General features: G+C 42.5%; 1 protein-coding gene across 1 annotated transcript; it reads right to left on the bottom strand.

Annotated features, from left to right (window-relative positions):
- Positions 1 to 470: 470 nt before the first annotated feature.
- Positions 471 to 17,100, bottom strand: IRF2BP2 (interferon regulatory factor 2 binding protein 2). The gene is made up of 2 exons (XM_075267781.1): positions 15,516 to 17,100; positions 471 to 1,589 (listed from the first exon to the last, which is right to left on the bottom strand). Exons 1-2 carry the CDS (start codon positions 16,396 to 16,398, stop codon positions 868 to 870), a joined length of 1,605 nt encoding a protein of 534 aa, XP_075123882.1. The 5' UTR covers positions 16,399 to 17,100; the 3' UTR covers positions 471 to 867.
- Positions 17,101 to 17,861: the final 761 nt, after the last annotated feature.

Below are 17,861 nucleotides of genomic sequence, written 5' to 3'. Positions count from 1 at the left end.
AGGACTGGATTCTTGCATACATGAAGACTAAAATGAACAGTACATGAAATAAGTGCTACAAAAAATAATTTTCAATTGTCAGACAATATTGTTTTATATCTTGTCACACAAGATTATTCAGCGTTACAGTCACAGCCCACCCCCTCCGATTACTGTCACAAATCACAATATACTGCTTTAGCATACATTTTTAGTATGGAGTGTAATGTATACAGGTAACTTCTAATTTGTTTTACTTGCATGAGTAGATGAGACATCTCCTTCCTACGCCTGTAAGCCTTTATCTTCCAATATACTATGTTTGATTATATACAATAGGCATTAATCAACTAAATAAATGCCATACTCAAAATATTGCTTTGGTGAACAAGATTTTTTTTTAATAAACATCACCCAGTGGTTCAAATTACATCAATAAATTTTACAATTAAAAAAGCTTAATCTCAAAGAAAATGAGTAACCAGAGACAATTAACAAGGTCATAAAATGTATTTGGCATTTTTAACAAGTGCATACAAATACAGCTAAAAGCATTTCTGTTTTCCAAGTGCTCTAAAAAGCATCTCAAGTCACAGCCTACACTGAACAGTAACTGTCACTGGATAGGAACAAATACTTGCAAAGAACAATAACAAAGAATACCTTTCTGATCAGTACATACCTTTGTTTTCAAAAATAGAAACACAATGTATTCAAAAATTAAAAATTATACAGCCATGTTTATGCAAGTCTACATTTATCCTGTGTGTGTATATATTATATATATTTTCAATGTATTTCACACACACACACCCCCACTGTAAGAAGTTTAGTAAGATTTTTATGGTGGCTACGAAGCAAAAAAAAAAAAAAAAAAAAAAAAAAAAGTCAAGAGTCTCTCTCTTTCTTCACTTTTACATCCCCAGCAAGAATTGTAGCAATTTCTCCCTGCATGAAGGCCCATGGTACATTTGATCCCACCAGGGGACATTTTTCCCCACTTGGACAATATACTTCTCCAGATGATCCTTGCTGTTTAATACTTTGCCTTGAACATGGGAAACAAAACTTGTGAGTAGGTACTGAAGGGCACTGTACAAAATGTGTGTCCTCAAGACGCTCATGACAAAGAGTGCAGCACAATGGTATACTGTTTGGTATGGAAGAATCAGGAATGCTTGGGGGATGCACCTGTTCCATTCCTGCATGGGATGAGGTTCCTCCACTAGAAAGCTGGCTTGGCACATCCCTCGCAGCCATTCTTCTTTGGTTCATAGAGGAAGGTGATGGTGGACTGTTACTGTTTCGTCTAGTTGTAGAATGAACCTGGTTAGCATCCTTTGAAGCATGATTGCCACCAGCATTATCTGCCACCAATATAAGAGCAGCCATTGGCGACTGGCCATTTTGTGCAGCTTCGGGTGGTGTGGTACGGTTGGAATGAGGAGAAACAGTAGAAGGGGGAGAAATAAAAGAAGTACTAGTCATTGGAGAAATTTTAAGACCATCAGCTGCTGGCAGCCATGACTGTCCATCACCATTTATCTTAACAGAACCACCATCTCCCTCTGGCTCCGGAGAAGGTTTCCTTTTTCGTGCTGCACGGGCACCTATAGAAAAAAGACAAAGGATAGAAAGCTTTAGTACATATGAGAAAAAAATAAATAAATACTATTTATGACTACTACTCTGGGCATTAAAAAAGTGGTCTGCACGAGACCGCCTCTAGCTTAATATATTTACATGAAATCAAACCAAATATACAAAACAATGCTCAACAGAATCACTGACCCTCTGCACAGAGCTGTACAATGGACAATTCTCACAATATGTCATTATGCTGTAAGGCAGACACCTTTATGTAGCAGCTTATCAAGTCCTTCTGACAGAGCACAACTTCCATGAGTTAGACACAATAAATAGCCAGTTACATTTATTGGAGCTGTGCATATCTCGTGTACAATTTCTGCCGCTCCAATGTGCTTTTGCATGTATGTACCACAGTATCTTTTTCACCAGGTAAGGGAGATATTTTGTCATCAGATCTTCTTGAACAGGTAAAGCTAGGTTCACACTGCTGTCATTCAGGTCCATGGATATTATCCATGATTAATCAGAACAATGAAGTTGAGTGACAGCAAAGTGAACGTACATTTAATACAGCAAGAGCCTACTATCTGTGGTTTCATTAAGTCTCTAGGCGTAACTAAACTTTTGATTTTCTTCCAGTACTTTTGTCATAAATACATTTTGTAATATACATTATTAACACATTTTGGATCCTTTCTGTGAAATCCTGCATTTTTTTTCCCACCCTTTCCTTTGCTTCTATATTGACAACTGTTTCTGCCTCTGACTGAATGTTACCGTGAACGGGAGTACAGACTGTGTGACAGGGAAATGAGAGTAAGGCAGGGTAGCGTTACTTCAGACAGTTATATCTCAGACATTATAAAAAGTAAAAACTTGCTTTTGGTATCATATGAAAGGGAAGATTCTTCTCTGACACTATGCATAAGACACTAAGTTTGCAGTGCTATCTGAATTATTTCCAGATATGACTGGTTGATTGGGATTTATAATTCATATATTATACAGCTACATATAAAAATCCTAATCCCAACCGTGTTTTCTCATGGCACTAAGGTTACAGAATTATTGCAATTATTTCTAGCTGATTATTGCTAATCCCTGGTTGAAAACAGTTGGATTTAGCATATTAATATACAGTGTATAAAAAGCAGGTTTGTATGCTTTAGAATGTCTGAGGTGTAATAGTTCGAAGTGACCCTCATTTTCTCTACATGTTACACAGCCCTGTACACCACACACAGTAACATTCAGTGAAGGGCAGAAACTGCTCAATACAGAAACAAGGGAAAGAGTGAAGAAATGTAGAAGTTATTAATGACACAAATATTGATAGAAAATCAACAGTTGTCTGAAAGTTTAATGTCCCATTATCCCCTAGTCAAAGGAAAGACACAGCTTGTAGTAATGGACTTCTTCAATAGCTCATACAGAATGAGGCTACTGACGCATTCAGTATTGGGGACACCGATGCAGCCTTTTGTAAGTGATAAAAACAATAGCTATATTTGGCTATAATGTTATTACAGGCTGTACAGTAACAGCCAAACCGCAAGCTATAGCAACATTCTGTGCACCGCGTGACAGTAGCTATACTCAGGATTTCATTGAAATCTACGTATTCAAGTACAGAAACCAAAGTCCTCTCTAGCTGCAAAATATTTTACTGCAATTTGTATTCCAATACAGGAACAACTCATCACAGACTACGGTAGCTCAGGGGGGTTACAAGCTTAATCATTACTACATAGAGAGCTGTGGATTGAAAAGAGTGATTCTGGTTTATGTAGCAAGGTAAGGGTGAATATTCATATGCGCCCCATATTCATTTACCCATCTTTTGACTTCATTACACGTTTGCCTATATCACAATAGACACGCTAAGCTCTACTCCACCGAGGACCATTCTTTTCACACTACTTAACATGACATACTACAATCTAATCTTTTTAAAATGCTGTCCTTGTATAAATGAATAGTACAGATCTACAATTCATCTACAGCTTTGTAAAATCTCTTACTAGAGAAAATGGCTTCTTTTCTGGAGGCTGTTTCTCCGCTTCCCCTCGCACTTATTAAGTAGTTTCCCTGAGTCCACAACACAGTACAATGCTCTCCCTCCCCCCGCGGCAGAACTTACAGTTCACCTCTTACCACTGCCATTTCAGAATTAATACATTACCATAGCAGCAGCGGGGATCAGCAATTGTCCCTGCTGTCTGCACAGAAGTTATGCGTCCTCTGCAGAGAGCAGGGGGATCCTTTAGCAATGGTTTTCTTTGCATTAAAAAAAAAATAAATATACATGTGTCCTATAGACTGGAAAGTATGGTAATTTGTAGACTCCCCTTAAAGGGCTTGTCCAGTTTTCCACAAGGAGGTTGTGAAAGATAAAAACAAAACAAAAAAAACCCCAAACACAACTCACCTGTCCCTGATGCCCCCCACCGCGGTCTGGTCCTGCTGTTTCTGTGGCCTTGTTCTTGCGGAAGTCCTCGCCTCACTTGACGGGTGGCAAGGACTTACGTAAGAGCAAGACTCGGGTGCAGCAGAACCAGACCGCTGTGGGAAAAACCAGAGTAGTGGGGACAGTGGGTTTTTTTCTTTCACTTTCCTTAGCCTCCTGAACAAGCCCTTTAAGCAAAGAATCAAACGCAGTAGCATTTTAGTTGCTTATACAACTAGTAGCAGATATGTCAAACAACTGTAAGGTACTCAAAAGCAGGGTTACACAAAGCAGATTTTCAACTATATTTTAACACTCTGGATGATCAAACAATTCAATCCTGATAATTTATATATTATATACTTCAATGCCAAGATGCTCTTAACAGCAGGTCCTTCCATCCCATTCACTAAAGACAGGGGGACCTACTGCTACCAAGAACAACTTACCATTTCCATTGCATCAAACAGTTTGTTCATCCAGAGAACATGGTACACGCATGGCCCAGCAACAGATATGGGCAATCCTTGCAATATTCACAAGATTTGCCCGCCAGCTTTCATTCACACTAAACTAAAGTGCTATTATTCTACTCTGGGGCCTCTTCAGATCCCAGAGTATAATAGTCTGAGGTCCAGGGGAGGTGTAGCAACATAATTAAAACCGTTGTGCTCTCAGAGTCTGACTTATGACTGGGCCTCAGTGGTCATAAGTGGTGCACCAATGTCATGATGCTTTTACACAAGCTCTTTGATAAGGCCCCTGCACTCACATGGAGCCACTCAGGTGGCCACAAGGGGGAGGAAGGCACCCATAAAAGTGTTAGCTGTCATGAGGTTCACCAAGAGAGTATGAAAGTATTAATTTTTCTACACATCCCATGGTCTCCACTGAAGAGAGGCTCCAGCGTATTATGATTTGTGAGTGACTAACCTCAAAATTCAAGATTTTGGAAGGAACACCCCCTCCCCCAAAAAACAACAAAACAAAAACCCAGTTTGTTCACTTCTTCACTCAATTTTACCCAGTACCTGCCATGATCTCTGTTCTGTGCCACTCAAGCCATCAGTTATTATTGCAGCGTCTGGCACATTTACCACTTCCTTGCTCTGCCCTGTGCCATTATGTCACACAGAGTATACTGAAAATAGTACAGTAATATAATACCGCGGGTACAGGAGCTGTGTCTGTGCCATTTCTTTTAGGTCTTGGCTGTCTTACACAGCTGGGACCTGTGTAACCTTTGGAATAAAAAATTAAGCCCTCAGATGTCGTGGATCACAAGTGATCACAGCATCTTAGTAGAAAAAAAAATAAGGAAAAAGGAAATAACACATAACAAAACTTTTGTCCCTCAAATAAAGAGCTCTTACATATTGCCATCAACAAAACAGTAAAAAGTTCGAAGCACCAATAGGGTGAACCCAGGAAAGCCTTTTGTTCAGTAAAAACAAAAATAAATATGGTATCGCCATAATCATAATGACACTGCAAACAAAGTTGTATTTTATATACAGTGAACACTGTAGGAACTAAATGCAAAAAAAAATTATTTTTTTTTTTAATAAAAATTGTGGGTTTTCCCAAACCACCCACAAACATTAATGAAAACTAGTCAAAACCTCATATGTGCCAAATAAAAGTACAAGTTGTCACACAAAGAAAAAGCTCTCTTGTACAGAAAAATAAAGCTATATATTTAAGAAGGCAAGGAAGGATAATATGAAGAAAAAAAAAAAAAAAGTCACTGAACTTTTTTTCCAATGTAGATTGTGAGCCCCAAATAGAGCTCACAATGTACATTTTTTTTTCCCTATCAGTAAGTCTTTGGAGAATGGTAGGAAATCCAAGAAAACATGGGGAGAACATACAAACTCCTTGCAGATGTTGTCCTTGGTAGGAATCAAGCCCAGGACTCCAGCGCTGCAATGCTAACCACCGATTTCCCCCCTGAACATTAACGTCCAAACTACCCTGTGTCATTAAAGGGTTAGAGGAAGGAAGAATGCACCTATTCATCACTGATTCCATTAGGACCATAAATCAGGATCATATGCCTTCAGGTACAACTACCAAGTGTCCCAGGCAGGCATTATACAATGACTAAAGGCTTATTAATATGTTACTATTATGGATGAACACTTCTTAATACTATTTGAGGTTTTTGTTTGGAATCAAAGTATTTTGAGGTGTTGGTTTGGTATCAAGAATTGTGTTACTACACCGAGTATCGGCATTAAAGTTAAAATTCTGGTATTGTGACAACTCTACTAAAATAGTTAATGTGCAACTTAGAGTCTGAGACCTGGTGAAGCATACTAAGGCTACGTTCACACTAACACTGTGACCATTCAGGGATTCAGTTACTCATTCCACTTGCAGCACTTTTCTCCCCGCCAATTTTGAGCAGACCTCATTGTAGTCTACAGGGTCCGCAGGTTTCTGCTTTTTAACCAGTTTGGGTTTCCATTTTTCAGGTCCCCATTTGGACCCAAAGAACAAAAACTCCAAAGGCCGTGTGAACCTAGCGTAAACCAGCAACACAGATAGGTGTGGCTCAACTTAGGGTAGTGCATAGCATTCTATACTATATCCTAGTCCAGATTTGTTAGCTGCTTTCACAACTACAGTACTCTGAAAACCATCTGTTCTACTCAGAGGACGTTGAGAACGCAGAGCCCCAAAATACAAGTGGCAGCTTCACTCTGCTTTGAGCCAGTCATTTGTTATGCCGGCCATACTCTTGCACATTCATCTAACTAGTGAATGTATAGTGAACAAGAAGAGGGGAACAAGACGCAGTGAGATATCTCTGGCAGTGGCTTTACTCCCCAAAACAGGACCAAGTGGTTGAAATCCAGCTGCCTAACTCTCTGTACCGCTCCCTTCTCTACTACACTCCACTGTTTCACTTCTTCAGTCCTTGCAGCATTGCTCTTCTCCACATATACTCAAATGAGTGTCTTCAAGGAGGTCACCTGCTGCAGTGGTGTTTCATGTGACGGCTGAACTGTCACAGAGGGAGTGAGTTTGCAAATGAAACATCACAGCTGTGGTTAATAACCTGAAAATAGATTAAACTGAGCCAAATTTAAACAGGATATATATTAGTGTTTTGGATTGCTGGATCCTGTTATTTGACCAGTTTTGTTGTTTATTTTAATGATCCCTTTAATACAGAATTGTTTTATTTTTCAAATGGGAAGGTTTTTTTAGTGTTTAATTTATGCTTTTATTTTTTCAAACAGGTTCATCCCCCCCCCCCCTCAAAGTACTGTTGAGGTTGACAGAACCTCAACAATACTTCTTGCCCAACACCCACTCCTGGATGTATAATACAGCTGAATCTGAGGGTTCAGTTATTAAGCACATCCCATGGAGACAATTGCAAGGCAAAACAAAATACAGATCTCTCATATATCATAACAGAGTTAAAGTGGTTGGCCACTTTCAGACAAATATTGAGAGACAAATGTTATGGTTTATATAATAAAAAGTTGTACAATTTTCCAATATACTTTCTGTATCAATTCCTCGTGGTTTTCTAGATCTCTGCTTACTATCATTCATTCAGTTACTTCTAATGGATAAAAGCCTGACCATGGTCATGTGATGAGCACACAGGTGCACAGCTCGTTACCAGCCTGATGTCTGATTACTGTGCTGAGACTATAACGAGCGACACCAGTGTGCTAATCACATGACCATGGACCGTAAATCACATGACCATGGTCAGCCTTTTATCCACTAGAAGTAACAGAATGAATAACAGCAAGACGAAATCTAGAAAACCGTGAGGAATTGGTACAGAAAGAATACTGGAAAATTGTGCAACTTTTTATTAAACAACCATAACATTTGTCTCAATATTGGTGTGAAAGCGGCCAACCCTTTAAGGTAAGTTCCCATGAGCATTAGACAGTTGGACTATAAAGGATCCATTCATATCAGCCATGTTCATTTCACCTGATGTAAAATCCACAATTTAAAGGCACTGTGCATATATCGTGGTTTGCGAACTACTACTATCCGGGGTTCAATTTTTGCAGATCGCATGTCATCAGTGAGTCTTCAGCACCAGTGCTGCATGTTTGTAAAAATGGGCAGTATTGCTTCAGGCTGGATTCACACCAAAACTTGCACTTTGTTTGGGACAGTGTCATTAACTGTATATGAAAATCCGCAAATATGGATGACACGCTGAAGAAAAAAAAAAAAAAAAACACACCCCGTGGGTAGCTAAGAAATTGTTCCACAAATACTGACGACATAGAATACATCATTGTGTCATCTATGGTTTTTACCCTGCCACTGCCTTCTAGACTCACGCACGGATCTGTGAAATACTTGGTAGTGTGATTTGACTTGTAGGAAATTAATGGGTCAGTATGCTATGTGTGAAAAACACAGACAGCACACAGTCGTCTGCAAGGGGCTTAAGGCTCTGCAAAATGTAGCCTCTGAAGCAAATCTGCACATCGCCATACTTGAAAAGAAGTGTTTGTTTTACATCTGTACATGTACGCAAGGCAAGAAGCAGTGCTTCTGAAAACTAAGGTACATAGGTAGAATATATTTTAAAGAGAAAATAATAAAAACAAGTTCAACCATAAGATGAAAAAGGGAGTATGAGTATTCTGTACATTTCCAAAAACATCAATGATATTTTTCTTAAAAAGGCATTTCAGCCCTTTTTGAAGAGGTTGCTGCTGTAAGCAGCTCCTGGGGTAGGCTATTCCACAGATTCTCAGTCCTTAGTGAAGAAACCTTGTCGCCTCCGGAGATTAAACCCTTTTCTCTCCAAAGGGAGGCAGTGCCGCCTTGTCTTTTGAGGGGATTTTACATAGAGTTGTTACTAATATTTAGAGCGTGGACTATTTATGTAGGTTTATCACGCTTTTTCCTTAAACGCCGCTTCTCAAGGCTAAACAAATTTAATTCATTTAATCTCTTCATAACTGAGGTCCTTCATGCCCCTTATCACTTTTGTAACCCTCTGTTGCACCTTTTCCAACCCTAGAACATCCTATGAACTGGTTCCCAGAACTGAGCTGCACATGCAGGAAAAAAAACTACCATTATTTAACGTCTGTGGCTTTCATCTGTCAAAGTTAAATTACAGATATAGATTGGGCCTCCATCTGCATTATCCCCAGTGTAAAAAAACAACAACATGACAATCTTTCTTGCATCATGTACTTTACTTTTCTGATGAATGCAGGAATTTTTCTTCAGTTCTCAATGTAAACAAGACGGAAACCAGCGTCCATCATATTGTTTACATTAGAGTCAATGGGAATGGACTCAAATGGAGGGAGCTCCGTCTGTCTCCTCCTCTGCTATAGTTTATGTCCATTGCGGTCATCCACATACCGCAATAGACATCAACAGTGGACATTGTGAACATAGCCTTACACATGGTTTTAAAATCAATGGTTAATGACAATAAAAGCACACCAACCTTACTCTCAAATCCACACCCACAAGACAAGAAAATTTTTTTTTTTTTAGACCAAACTAAGTGTGCCAAGATGTGTACTTTACTACAGTGTCTAGCTGTAACTACAAATCTGTGACCGTGTACCAAGCCATCTTCTTTCAGCAGCTGTGGCTCCAGATATCAGCTGACTGGTGGAGGGAGTCAAATCTTCCAGCAATCCAATACTGCTGACCTATTCTTAAAATAGGTCTGCAATAACTAAATCCTGGAAAAACCCATTTGGGCTAAGGCCCCAATTTTTATTTTATTTTTGAGGTAGAGCCAAGAATGGCTACAAAAGGAATGGAAAATATTTAGGAAGTACTTTAAATACTTTCCATTCCTTTTGTAGCCATTCTTGGCTTTGGCTCAAAGAAAAAAGAAAAAGAAACACACCTATGGCTATGTTTCCGTAGAATGGGGCCTCAACCTTAAAAATTGTGTTAATTGTTCAGAGAACACACACTGGCAATTTATTTTGTTAGATTCAATATACTTTCTGAAAGACCATCCACTCAGTTTAATGTCTCTCCTTATCCTACTTTTCACCTTCTTCAATAAGGCAAAACACCACAGTGACTTCACATTTCTAGCATGGGTTGCTTTACAAACAGGAGGTCTCTGCTGCCTGTAGATACCACTGAGAACTACCATGTGACCTCAAAATCCCCATTCTTCTACGCTAGCTCTTCTGATAAAGTGCCTCCCTGCTCCTCCTTTGCCTCTTACCATCAGCTCCCTATTGTGCCCTCCCAGACTCCACATGGTTTTTCCTCTTTAAGTGTCAGGTACCCATGCCCCAGTGTTAGCAGCGGTTGGTGCAGCTTTAGAAGGACCTTCCAGCACTTTCGGAACCTTTGCTCACTTGAATGGGTGCTAGTGGCTTAGTGACTAGTACCCTAGTCTGGCCACAACAGAACAGATCCGTCTGAATCCTGCTCCATTCTCTGTGTACCAACCATTGAGAACAAAGGATTATGGAGGGATGTTTGGTAGCACTCCGATACCAATCTGATCTTGATGACCTATCCTTAGGAAAGGCCATAACTAACTCCTAACTCCTCTGACATCTTTATGCCAAATGACTTACATGCACGTCATTGGGCACGAGAACATGTATGAAGAGAGCTCAGGAACTGAGCCCTCTCCATACACCCATCGCTAACACCCATGAACAATGCCCAGCACCTATTGTGGTTTTTAACAATTTACATGCCACATAAAAGACTCACCTATTCAGGAAAGCCTACAACTTCCAATCACACCACCATCTGAACTGTCTCTACCCTCACCTTCTGTCTCTGTCCCTCATAGATTGTAAGCCCTTGCGGGCAGGACCCTCCATTACACCGTGCCAGTCGGTCATTGTTAGTATTACATCTGTTTGTATATTTTGTGTACTGAATGTAAACCCCCAAATGTAAAGCACCATGGAATTAATGGTGCTATATAAACAAACAATAATATACACAAATATGGAAAAGTTTCAGATATGCAAAAACAAAAACTGGCTTGGTCCTAGAAGAATTAAACATGGCTGTTGTGCGGGCTCCCATTCCATCTTGGCAACTCTACGTGGTGCTTTGGAGTTACAAAGCACTGGCTGATCAACAGGTAACCAAGAACTCAAATAGTCAAGCTTTCAACTGTCTTAACCTAAAATGCAGTAGATCAGGCAACCAAGTATTTCTCTGAAAATGACCAATAAGCTTCAATGCATGAAAACATTTTACATAGTTCATCACATTCACTTAAAGGGGCTCTATCAGCAAAATCCTGCAGATAGAGCCCCACATATGCGTGCATAGCCTTTAAAAAGGCTATTCAGGCACCGTAAATGTTAAATCAAACTACCCCCCCCCCCACCCCCCCGTTTTAAAATAACTTAAAAAAGAATGTTCTCTACTTACGGAACGTGCACGCTGGGCGGGCATTCAGGGTGTGTCTTCATCTTCTTCCCCGCCTCTTCTTCCTCTGACGTCTTCGGGTCCCGTCCTCCTCCGGCGCTTGCTCGCGGACACTGATAAAAAAAAATAGCCCGGGCGCATGCGCAGTAGCCGTAGTAGAAGCCGCATGCTACTGCGCATGCGCCCTTGCTATTTTTTTTTTATCAGTGTCCGCGAGCAAGCGCCGGAGGAGGACGGGACCCGAAGACGTCAGAGGAAGAAGAGGCGGGGAAGAAGAAGACGGCGCACCCTGAATGCCCGCCCAGGGTGAACGTTCCGTAAGTAGAGAACGTTCTTTTTTAAGTTATTATTTTAAAACGGCGGGGTAGTTTAATTTAACTTTTACAGTGCCTGAATAGCCTTTTTAAAGGCTATGCATGCATATGTGGGGCTCTATCAGCATGATTTTGCTGATAGAGCCCCTTTAATTCAATTTAAGTTTCACATCATTCCTGTTCTGCCAGTGCAATGGTCCCTGCCAGGTCTTGTTTACAGCCTTTACTTTGGATTTGTGCTGTGCACCACAAATCTTAATCAGAATTACTGATATGTAAATAACTGAAACCAAAATTCTGTGTCCTAAAATCCGTCATTAATTAAAATGTTCAATTATTTGGGTCAATTGCCCAGCCCTAACTTCACTTCTCTGTGGCATCACCACTGGTCCTGTGTTAAGAGTGCGGTGGATAAGACTAAAAATTTTAAGTATATAGAAAGTTTTTAAAAAAAAAATAAAAAATTTAAATAACAGGCGTCACTAGCCTCCTTCCCACTTTAGAAGTGTTCGCCCTGCAGTTATAACCTCTATGACACTAGTGCTGGGAGAGTATAACCCAAATATAACTCAAATCAAAATTGCGGTGTATTGGGTATTTTCCCCAATGTGGGACTATTAAAGGATTATCTTATCTTATTTTACCTCTATTACGATTAATGACGATTATTGTGACCAAGCAACAGTTTCAGTATAATTAAGTGTTGGGCAAACCCATCATTTTGGAGCAGTTCATCTGCATCAAACTGAAACTGCTATATTAGATTTTGATCACATCAGTTTGGTTATTACAACTGTACAAAGGCAAACTGGAAGGATTATGCTGTGGGGTCTCTTCAGGCCCATGAGTATAAGCATGGGTGCAGGGGGATTGGGAAGTGGGAGGGAAACATTAAAAACAGCTCTCCTTGCTCTGGTGCAACTCCTTGCAGTCTTCAGTGTTGCTATCAGGGGGCGCTGACTGGCCTCAGCGTCATGACACAGTCGTAAACGTGTTGACGCCATGTGACACCAGCCAGAAGTGCTGAAGACAGAAGGGAGTCATGCAGGCGCTCAGGAGAGTAACACTTTGCTTATCCTGGTTGATGCTCAGTTTTGGTTACTTTTCAATTAATCACTTGGCCCTATGTGACACTAATAGTTTTAGACTTATCTTACTCTGGACAAACCTTTAGCATAAGTCCTACTAGACCACATGAATATGAAAGGAAAGAATCAAATCGTACCTACATTCCTCAATGCAAATCACTGGATTGCACAAAAAGTTTCTACCATCTTTCTAAAGGTATCCACTTTCAAACCATTGTCAGAATAACAAAGTTATGCACTAAATTCAGTGAATTATGACCCTGTGATTTGTCCAAACTAATGTGAGTCTTCTGACCTGGACTCAAAGTATCATGGGAACAGGACAACAGACTGGCTTAGTTTAGGAAGTTATAGGATCAAAAATCACCATGAACCTGTAAGTTCAGTAGAGGCAAACTGCAGTAGTTCAGTCTGACAAAAATCGATTCATGTGACATGTTGCATTTCACTGAACGCAGCCATCTGGGCCATTACTGTTGGGATCTGGCAGCTGTAGTTGCTGCAGCTACATAGAGACTGCCTACAATAGCCGCCAGTAAAACTTCATTCATCTTTCGAGTAGATGCGTAAGCTGTAATCTTGAAGTCCATTAACCATTAGCGAAAAAATGATCACACTATTCTATGTATTTGTTTCAACCAACCAATTACATGAGAGATTATATATCAGTGTCTGGTTATTGGGTATAGAATAAAAAAGCAAAGCATTACTATACACAAAATAAGAACACTGTAGGGAGTATTAGCCAATGTCACTGGAAAAAAAAAAAAAAAAGCTATGGTGTAAAGTTATATTACCCAAATCTGATTTTGTACTACTACTACAAGCCTTTTAAAAGGACACCTACCATACAGATATATTTCAATAAGAGTTATAAGAAATCTTAAGCAATAATAGTTGTGCTGGCTCTAAACTGGTCAGACATGACAGAACTCCAGTTTTAGAATATATTTGAAGTAAAATCTGAAAATAAAAGGTTTTCCTGAGACCTATTAAAATGAATTCAAGATCCACAAGGGTCCAACCCCTGGGTCCCCATGGATCAGCTATGTGAAGCTTATACTTCACAGGCCGTATCACATGGATTAGTCTGCAGCTCGTTGCCACTGAAGGGGCTGAGTAGGAATACCAAGCACAGCTGCTGCACAAATGTAGTATTGCATACAAGGCACTAAAAAAAAATTAAAAAAATTTATATTTTCAACTCTGCTCCACCACTTTAGACAAAAAGGGGCCATAGCAAAGCCACGCAGGGGTCAGAACCATCAGCACTGTCACTTTTATGATTTATGCCAAAAATCTGGCATAAACTATTATCCTGAGTACACTAGCCTGTCGCTAGGGCTATGAAGACTGGCGTTCCTAAGGCCAGTCTTCATAAATCTATCCCCTTTGTGGCTATGGGCAGCCTGTGTTTATCAAGTCAAAATCATGCAAGTCACTTTCACAATGACATATTTGGGTCAGTATTTCGCATCAGTAATGGAAACTAGACGTGTCCAAAAATTCAGAAGAAATCTCATTTTTTTACTGCTTATGCTATACTCACACCTATCGTGTACAAACACTAAGGCTGGATTCACATGTGCGTTGACTCCACCGCAAATTCAAAGTAAAAATCGGTGGAGAGAAGATTCCTGCAAGGAGGACTTTTCACCATTTCAGTATAAAACTGCCAGAAACTAGGCAGACCCCATTATAGTCTAAATGGTCTGAAGAATTCCGCTGGTGACCGCTTTTCTTTCAGGTCCCCATGCAAGCACAAAATGACAGAGACCTGAACACTAGTGTGAATCTAGTGTAATGCAAAACTGAGACTACGGAGTCTACAATTACCAAATAACCACAAGTGTAAGTGTAATAATGACATGACTAATGAGAAGCAGCTACATAGGAACAAGCCTATGCATATCACAGTTTAGAATCAGCACTTCAGCGGCCCACAGCTGCTGTTTCTATTTAAGAGAAATAGCACCAAACACATTGCTGGAAATTCCCAAGTCTGCAGCTGCCGACACCAACCACCCCTTACAGAAAAAAAAAAGCCACTAGTGTAACCCAAACTCATATACTGCCACATAACTTCTCACCTAACAATGGAAGGGGAAAGAAAAAAAAAAAACTAAAAAAAATAAACACACACAGAAGAATGAGGAAACACAGGCTACACAATCTCCTAATCCTCAAGGCAGTCACTGTGTAAAACTGCTTCATCCAAGCCCCAAACTGCAGGTTAGACAATACATACCAAGCCAATACTAGAGTTCTCTGCTGCGAGTCCCTTAATACAATGCAGATCTGCAGCAGATTCCACCCAGTTATTACATTACAATGTGCAAAAGTGAAAGCAGTTGTGCTGTGACAGGATTAGTCACCACAGGCCACGCCCACTAGACAGAATTGTCAGCCATGTACAGAACTTTTAATGAGAATAGAGTAGGGGGCCACCAGCAGCCTCCCATCTAAGTCCTTTCTATGTCTATTCCAGCCCTGGCTACTTAGTGGGAAACACACTACAGATTGGCATGACTAATCGCAGCCTGTGTGCACTGTACACAAGTTACACCCCAGGTCAGGAACTGCTGCATCAGCATAATACAGGCTGCCATGATCACAGCACATGGAGCCCGCTCTTCGTCCTCCCACCATCTACAGTGCCCTGCTTCCTCCTCAGCACGACGGCGGCCATGCATACGGTCAAAAGGCTCGTACCCGATTTCGAAGCAGGGTTGCTGGCATCAAAGCCTAGAACCCTCCCTGTGCCCGGATCCTTCTTGAATTTGGCGTCAAAGGGCGAATGATTGTGCTGCATGGCCATCAGCGTGTCCCTGACCGTCTTAGGCTTGTTGATCCATTCCTCCGCCCTCCCCTTGTGGTTATCTCCCAGCTCAGAGTAGCTATCCGCCCGGTGTTTCTCCTTGGCATCGTGCTCGCTGCTGGATACCGAGCCTGGCCGCTTACTGCCCAGATCCGCAGAAGTGGTGGCAGCAGCGGCTGCGACCAAGGAGGCCGAGATCCCTAACGGAGGAGCCCGTCCGCCCATGGGGGAGCCGTTCATCAGGGCACCCAGAGAGGGCACAGCGCTAGTCCTGCGCGGGTTGGGGCTCTGGCGGTTCAGTTCAGGCGGCTCGTCGGGTTTGGGGAAACCGTTGGGAAGAAGAATACCATTAACTTGCCGCCCAACGCCATAATCCGAGCCCAGGCGGGGCGGCGGCCTCTCTGAGACGAGCGGGTAGCGGTCCAAGCATTGAGGTGGAGGGGGCTGCTGCGAGGCCCTTGAGACTCCTTCAGGGCCCCCCACCGTGTGTCCGATCTGCGCCATCTCCTTGGCGGTAAGCTGCGGCTTAACCGACGATGAAGCGGAGGAGGACGAGGAGGTCGGCGGCCCCGGAGACCGGCCGTCCTGGAAGCCGTGCGCCCTCTTCAGATGTCGGGCAGTCTCGATAACAAACTCGATGCGATCGGCCCCTTCGTAATTGACACATCCCCGACACACCGGCTCCGTGAAGTCCCAGATCATAGCCCATGGCATGCGAGGCAAGTCACACAGGTAGCACGACTGTCTCCGGGAGGCAGCCACCGTGGCGGATGACATAGCAATAAAGATCAAGCCACTCAAATCCAATGGCGAGGCGCGGAGATAACGACCGACGAGATAACCGTGTCCAGGGATCCGGCAAGCAGAGCTACTCAGCCTCGGGGAGTTGGGCGGCGGCGCCCTCCGCCTTGGCTAATGCAAGGTCCGGCTTGAGACATGCACACTACGCCCAGGATCCCGGGATAAGGAGGAGGAGGAATTATTCTCTGTGAAGCGCTCCTTCTCTCGCCTTCCTCAGCTGCACCGCTCCTGGGAGGGGGAGGAGGGAGAGGAAAGGGGGGAAGGGAAGGAGACAGGCGATTGGCTGCCGCCTCAGTCACCAGAGGAGCCCCCCTCTCTAGACTGCCAAAAGCTCACAACAACTCCGGCCTTAACCCCTTCGTGTGCCAAAGCAGGCTAGCCCTGGCACCACATCGATATGCGCACACTTGTACGATTTCTAGCATCCACCGGCCGCCCGCCCGCAGCTGGTTTCTAGTAGCGGTGGCGGCAGCAGCTTTCTCCGTACGACGGCTTCCCGCCTCTCGTCACAAGCTCCCTGGCAAAACCGGTGACGTCACTCCCGAGCCAACCGTTGTGATTCCAGGTTCTCTATTTACTTGATTCTTCGACAGTCCCCGACGAGCCGCCACCGCCTCCTTTGTGCGCAAGCGCAGTAACTGTCACTCGGCATGCACGCCCACGCTTCCTCGCCTGCTCTCCCTCCCCCTCAATTCTTTGAACTGCTGCCAAGACAACAAACAAGAGCGGCTGCTGCTGCAGGAGATCCACTGACTCAGTTACTATGCCCTGTTGCAAGGCTTTGGGGGAGGGGAAGGCGGACTTGGTGCGTGTGATGCAAGCACATTTCTCTTTCGTATAATTAGAGCCAGCTACTCTGTATTACTGGGGTGGGGGTTGCAGCTATTAATTTTACAGTGTGCTGGCGGCCATTTTACCTGTGTGTAATATGTGTATGAAGCGTGAGCTGCTGCAGTCTATACAAGCTTTGCCTGCAGCTTAGTAACACGGTCTGTGTGTATATTTAGCCGAATGTATGAAGGTTTGGGTGGGTCACCATTGCCTCAACGCTAATGGAAACTAGAAGGGGTTAATAATTAGCAAAATGCGTCGAGCAAAGCCAAATCCTTCCAGAAATGTCTCTCCTGCGCCGCACGCACACACCAGGCCCGCCCTCTCCCACAGGATGTTACTGTTACTTGCTCCTTTTTCGAACGCGCCCCAGCTATTTCACGCGTTCCCTGCCATGGCTTGTACCGAGTTGGAAAATTTCCTCGTGTTGTTCTACCCCCCCTCCTGCGCTCTTGTATAATGCTGCTGAATCACTTTGCCAAAGGCGCTTGCGTTAGCAGGAAAGGAGAGGTCAAAAGCACAGAGAGCTGCAGCTGGTTTTCTACACACACACTGCAAATGTTACTGTATGTTCTATACAGACACGGAAATTGTAGTTCAGCCCACAA

This window comes from Leptodactylus fuscus, chromosome 3 (genome assembly GCF_031893055.1).
Source record: "Leptodactylus fuscus isolate aLepFus1 chromosome 3, aLepFus1.hap2, whole genome shotgun sequence".
In the NCBI taxonomy this organism is placed as follows: Eukaryota; Metazoa; Chordata; class Amphibia; order Anura; family Leptodactylidae; genus Leptodactylus; species Leptodactylus fuscus.
Note: the sequence above shows the minus strand (reverse complement) of the source record. Positions and strands in the feature narration are given on the sequence as shown.

Coding starts and splice junctions, on each gene's coding strand:
- IRF2BP2 (XM_075267781.1), bottom strand. CDS start 16,398: ATGTCATCCGCCACGGTGGCTGCCTCCCGGAGACAGTCGTGCTACCTG. Junction 1,590..15,515: donor CAACCCTGCTTCGAAATCGG/GTACGAGCCTTT, acceptor TTTTTTCTATAG/GTGCCCGTGCAGCACGAAAA.